The sequence below is a fragment of the Lynx rufus genome, unplaced genomic scaffold, assembly GCF_022079265.1.
Source record: "Lynx rufus isolate CCGP_SWC_20201006 ecotype Redwood Valley unplaced genomic scaffold, mLynRuf1.p SCAF_2, whole genome shotgun sequence".
In the NCBI taxonomy this organism is placed as follows: domain Eukaryota; kingdom Metazoa; phylum Chordata; class Mammalia; order Carnivora; family Felidae; genus Lynx; species Lynx rufus.
The window spans coordinates 13,729,164-13,735,163 of NW_025814834.1; the positions used below are offsets into that span (position 1 = coordinate 13,729,164).

The following is a 6,000-nucleotide window of genomic DNA, read 5'->3' on the forward strand; positions in this document are numbered from 1 at the left end:
GTCTCTTTAAATGGCCGAGCACTGGGGCGCCTGGGTGGCTCAGTCGGTGGAGCGGCCGACTTCGGCTCAGGTCACGATCTCGCGGTCCGTGGGTTCGAGCCCCGCGTCGGGCTCTGTGCTGACCGCTCGGAGCCCGGAGCCTGTTTCCGATTCTGCATCTCCCTCTCTCTGCCCTCCCCCGTTCATGCTCTGTCTCTGTCTGTCTCAAAAATAAATAAACGTTAAAAAAAATTTTTTTTTTAAATAAATGGTCAAGCACTATCCACACTATTCACAAAGCCTGAAATGTATCACATGAATGTTTTCTTCTGAGTGCATTTCCCACATGTTTCTTTTTTCTTCTTCTCCATTTCCTTTTACTCACATTTTAATTTTTTTGTAACGTTTATTTATTTTTGAGACAGAGAGAGAGAGAACGTGAGCAGGGGAGGGGCAGGGAGAGAGGGAGACACAGACTCCGAAGCAGGCCCCGGGCTCTGAGCCATCAGCACAGACCCCGACGCGGGGCTCGAACTCACGGACCGCGAGATCATAACCTGAGCCGAAGTTGGACGCTTCACCGACCGAGCCTCCCAGGCACCCCTCCTTTTACCCACATTTTAAACTCTCCAGAGTAGCCAAAAACATTGGTTAATGGACTTACGTTGGAGATCATTTATCTTCCTGGCTAGGATTCCTCAATGAGGGATTATTCTTAGTGGTTTCAGATGATTAAGAGGTGATGGGAATTAAAAACTCAAGAGGGATGCCTCGCTTGCAAGGGGTGATCACATCTGAGAGTGAAACAAAAATAACAAGCCAATGGATCTTAAAGTTGGGAAAGGTGGTGAAGAAATGCTTGTTTCCAACTATAAATTGCATCTGACCTTGAAACTTCTGGCAAAAAAATGCTTTTCTCTTTTTTCTCCTGACAGCTTTGTCACGGTCCGTGTCTGTACAGCTTCTGTTCCTCTGTGTCTAGTATTTCCCTCAGTACTATAAGCAAAAGTGGTATGTTTTTCTTTCCTTATGTCTACACTGTCCTTTGTGGCCTTCTAGTCTGCCTACCCCTTCCTACTTGTTCATATTCCCCAGATATCTCCATAGTGGCTAGTGTTCTCTGAGTGTTTCATTAGAAGAGCTTTATTTCCATTTCAAGATAGGTTGATGTGGGGTGGGGGGGAGCTTGCCAATCAAAGTTAACAACTTAGCTTTTTTTGTAAGTTTATTTTATTTATTTATTTTGAGAGAGAGAGAGAGAGAGCACACGCCTGCAGGGGAGGGGCAGAGAGAGAAGGAACAAGAGAGAGAATCCCAAGCCATGGAGCCCAATTCAGGGCTCCAACTCAAGAACCGCGAGATCATGACCTAAACTCATGACTTGAGTCAAAATCAAGAGTACGACGCTTAACCGACTGAGCCACCCAGGCACCCCAACAACTTAGCTTTTAAAAAGAAAATTCATACTCCCCCAATTTATAAAGTGTATTTGATTGAGCTCATTCGTATCCTGAACAGAGGTTCCGTATACCTCAAATTGCAACAAAAACAAAATAAAACAAACAAAAGAGACAAAGACAAGAACCAGGTGATTAAGAGGAGAGAAAAATAATTTTTTTTTCCCAGGAAACCTTTGCTAAAAGAAGCAAAGTCAAAACAAAGGTTCTGTGCTTCCTGGAAATTGACACAAAGAAAAGAAATGGATGGATGGCACAGATTATATTATTCAGTAAAATAGATATCTTCAAAAAAAGTTTTCCTTAAAACTGATTTACTCGACTACATTTCCACCTTAGATTGAAATGAGGACAAAGTATTAACTCCTAGCTCTGTAAAAGAGATTCTAGAGGAAGAACTGGTTAATCGATAATTATCAATCATAAGTATAAATTGTCCATAGCAAAACATAAGTTATCTAGAGCAAAAGAAGCTATTGTCATGGCAAGTACTGACAAGTGTTACTTGTTGGTTGTAATGAACAATTTCCTGAAATCAGAAATAGATAGCCAGTGATAAAGATCTACAAAGTCCATAGTATTTTTAAAAATGGGTATTTACCTCAGTTCAGATTTACAACAACAACAAAAATTATTTGCTTCTTTTCTCAATTTTTCTTAATGAAAAGGCACCTGGCCATAATGATTGGGTTCAAAGTGTACTGGAGGGAAGAGTAGTCAAAGTTTAGTATAATCCTGTAATGCATGAGCAAACCATAATCTGTAATGCATGAATACATTCACATACTTTTATACTCATGACATGTTCTGGGAAAAGTTACATATATAATTACAGGGAAGAGAGAAATTCTACCATTGAACTTTTAAAAATAGAAATAGTGGGCATTCACTTTTGAATGTCCCCTCTCTGAAAGCTTTCCTACCATTCTTCCTTTCTGATCTTATACACTAATAAACTTTAGCCTGCTGCGAAAGAAAAGGAAAGAAAAGGAAGGAAGGAAGGAAGGAAGGAAGGAAGGAAGGAAGGAAGGGTTAGAATAGATACAGAACTTTAGAAAAACAAAAATAGAATTAATTGGGGCACCTGGGTGGCTCAGTCGGTTGAATGTCCGACTCCAGCTCAGGTCATGATTTCACAGTTCGTGGGTTCGAACCCCTCATCAGGCTCTGTGCTGACAGCTCAGAGCCTGGAGCCTGCTTCGGATTCTGTGTCTCTCTCTCTCTCTGGCCTCCCCTGTTCTCTCTCTCTCTCTCTTTCAAAAATAAAAAATAAAACATTGTTAAAAATTAACAAAAAGAAAGAAATAGAATTAATTATGCAACTCATTCCAAGAGTGTCCAGAAAAATCTTAGCTAACAGGGTATCCTAAAGCCACCTAATTAGTGAAAGAAACGTCAGTGTAAGGAATGAGATGGAAGAGGATAAAAAGGATAGACGAGATAAAGCAGTTGGAGTTGCTAAATGACAGGCAGACAATAACTACCTTTATAGGCAGCCGGGAACGCCACACTATTTTAAAAGTAGCCAAAACATCAAAGCGTCCTTTAATGGAGGCGTGAGACATACATGTAAGTAACTGGATGAAACATAAATATAAGATGCTCATTTGGAGTCGGCTCCAGCGGTGAGGACGACAGCATAGTGAAGTCAGCAGCGGGAATGGATCTCAAATATAAAGTACAGAGAGAGGAACAGATCTACTCTGCCACAGTGCCAAGTAGGCAAGATGCCAAGTCATATTGTTCTGGGAGCTTCAGATACTCTAGGCACACATTATTTCCCAAATTACTGGCGCAGAACTTGTGGCGTTGATCGTAAGAATTTGTTGGCGGTATAGGGTACCCAGATGCTTGGTGCCTTGTGCAGACAGAAGTGTTAATCTGTCTTAGAAGAAGGTTAGAGCTAAACCACAGTAATTTGGGAAGCTAGTGGGAAAATCTTCATAACTAGAAATTTGAAATATTCATTAAGTCTCTTCTTTACAGAGATACATCTTAGAGATGTCCAGGGGGTCTACTCTTGTTATAATATTTACATTTCATTATTTGAACAGATCTGACAGGAGAGTATTATTTGACACGTTAATATTATTTTCAAAGTCAGGTCAAGGTATATTTTTTTTTTCGTACATTGAATTTCCATTAATGCAAACATTTAAATGACCTTTCAGATGCTTCCCTTTCTTGTAGATGACAATACAAATTACAAACTTTTAAAGTAAAGTAAAATTCTGGAATTATTCAGATACCATCATAAAGCGGTTCACTTATAAATTCATATGTGATAGCTGAAGAGTACCGTGAAGCTATTTTTTTTTCAATATATGAAATTTATCGTCAAATTGGTTTCCATACAACACCCAGTGCTCATCCCAAAAGGTGCCCACCTCTATACCCATCACCCACCCTCCCCTCCCTCCCACCCCCCATCAACCCTCAGTTTATTCTCAGTCTTTAAGAGTCTCTTATGCCGTGAAGCTATTTTAAATCTTGCCACAATGCTGACGGCATGGGCTTGGAAAAAAAAAAAAAAATTCTTCAGAACTACTCTAATAAGTACATTTCCAAAAGCTTGCAGAATCCTTGTGGGGAAGAAAAAGATCCTTGTTCTGGCTTTTAATTTCGCGTTTGGTGATATTAACATGAAACTCTCGATTTTCGCTCTGTTTTGTCCTGTTGTATTTTGTCCTGTCAAGATTATGTGCAGGGACGACCCGTCAAAGCGCGGAGCGGAGCGAACCTGTCCTCGAGTAATTAGCAGGCCGGCTGCCCCTTTACCCACTGTCTCCATCTCAACCAGTGAGGACGCTTGAGGGGAGGTCTACCGCATCAGACACGCCTCGAAGGGACCCTTCTGAATTTGTAGCTCATCTCGGGGAAGAGAAAGACTTAATTTATTCGAAGTTTTTATAGTGTTAATATTTTTTTTTTTTTTTTACCTCGCTAGCTTGAGAATTTCGCCAGCTTTCGGCTTTGCACATTTCTTATGATTTTTTTATTCCTTTGAGCAGCATTGATCAAGCCAAGCTGAATATTTGCCGTGAAATTCCAACGAATGTGTAGCTCAAAAGCAAACCCTAAGTTTGCTGTCAGTTATAATATGTTCAATACCGAGTCCTAGTACACATATTTTAAAGGTCAAAGTGAATGTTTTTGTAACATTTAAGCATATTCCAAATGTAAATAGAAGATTGTAAAATATATGGTTTTTACCAAATTTAAAAGAGCCTTTTTAGTTAATACTTATGACAGTGCTAAAATTATATGAATAACATTTCAGATACCATTATATTAAAATATTTGTGTATGTGTACAAACATGTTGATAAATACTAATCTCTAAAGTTTGTGGAGTTCCTTTATTTGTAATATATGTGCTCTCAAAAGCAATGGGATGTGAAATTATGTATTTTGTTGTTCATAGAAATAAAAAATACAATTCCTTTGCATTTGGTTCCCTCTTGAAGAGTGGGTGAATTGCTCCTAAAAGTGGTTCACTGCTGGACGTCTGCTAACGCAATCTTACACTCACTCCCTGCGGTGCCTTTTCAAGAAGGCAGGAAAAGAACTCAACCAGCAGCCAGGCAGTTCTTCCAAAGATCAATTGGATGGGCCAGGGGTTTCCAAAGTTAGATCACTAGAATGATTGGGGAAGATAGAATGAATCAGAATCTTAAGGGTTGTGGTATTTAATAGGACTCTTCACAAATATTCCATCTCTACACTCTATAAACCTGTGGTAGGAGTGCCCGTTCCTGCCTCTTTTGAAGTTAGACTTGACCACGTGACTTGCTTTTGAAATGTGAGCAGAAGTGATGTGTGTCATCTTCAGGCAGATCCTTAAAAGCCAGTGGGTGGTGCTGCCCAGTCCCTTCACCGAAGCAGTCACATGGAGATGAAGCCTCTATCAGCCTGAGTCCCCAAGTGACCACAATGAGCACACACACACACGCACACACACACTAACCTTGTCGAACTAACATTCCCACTGATAGAGTCTGAGTAAGAAATACATTTGGTTGGGGCGCCTGGGTGGCTCAGTCAGTTGAGCGTCCGACTTCGGCTCAGGTCACGATCTCGCGGTCTGTGAGTTCAAGCCCCAAGTCGGGCTCTGGGCTGATGGCTCAGAGCCTGGAGCCTGCTTCCGATTCTGTGTCTCCCTCTCTCTCTGCCCCTCCCCTGTTCATGCTCTGTCTCTCTCTGTCTCAAAAATAAATGTTAAAAAAAATTTTTTTTAAATAAAAAAAAAGAAATACATTTGGTTGTATTAAGGTCCCCACGATTCAGGACCTGTTTGTTACTGCAGCATTATGAGCTCATCCTGGCCGATCTGTGTTTTCAACAGAGTTGTGACTGATCTCCAGCCGGGTCTGGGAACCACTAACACATCCTACCTCCTCCCTCGGCCACCCCTGTCCCCCAGCCAACGCTGGCAGCAGTGAGACTGATCTGAGCTGCCTCCAGATGCAGAAGGCAAGCTCAGGAATATCATTTTATATTCATCCTCCACAGCCATTCCAAAGGTCCAGCCTCAAATTAGGGTACTTTGGCTGAGTTCGTCTTTC

General features: G+C 41.0%; 1 protein-coding gene across 5 annotated transcripts in view; it reads left to right on the forward strand.

Moving 5' to 3' along the window:
• DOCK10 (dedicator of cytokinesis 10) overlaps positions 1-4,884 on the forward strand; it is a 271,137-nt gene extending 266,253 nt beyond the window's left edge. For all 5 annotated transcript variants that reach the window (XM_047082997.1, XM_047082998.1, XM_047082994.1 and 2 more), the window contains exon 56: positions 4,133-4,884. In XM_047082997.1, coding sequence (XP_046938953.1) covers positions 4,133-4,249 — 117 coding nt within the window. In that variant the 3' untranslated portion in view covers positions 4,250-4,884. The remainder of the gene's footprint in view (positions 1-4,132) is intronic.
• Positions 4,885-6,000: the final 1,116 nt, after the last annotated feature.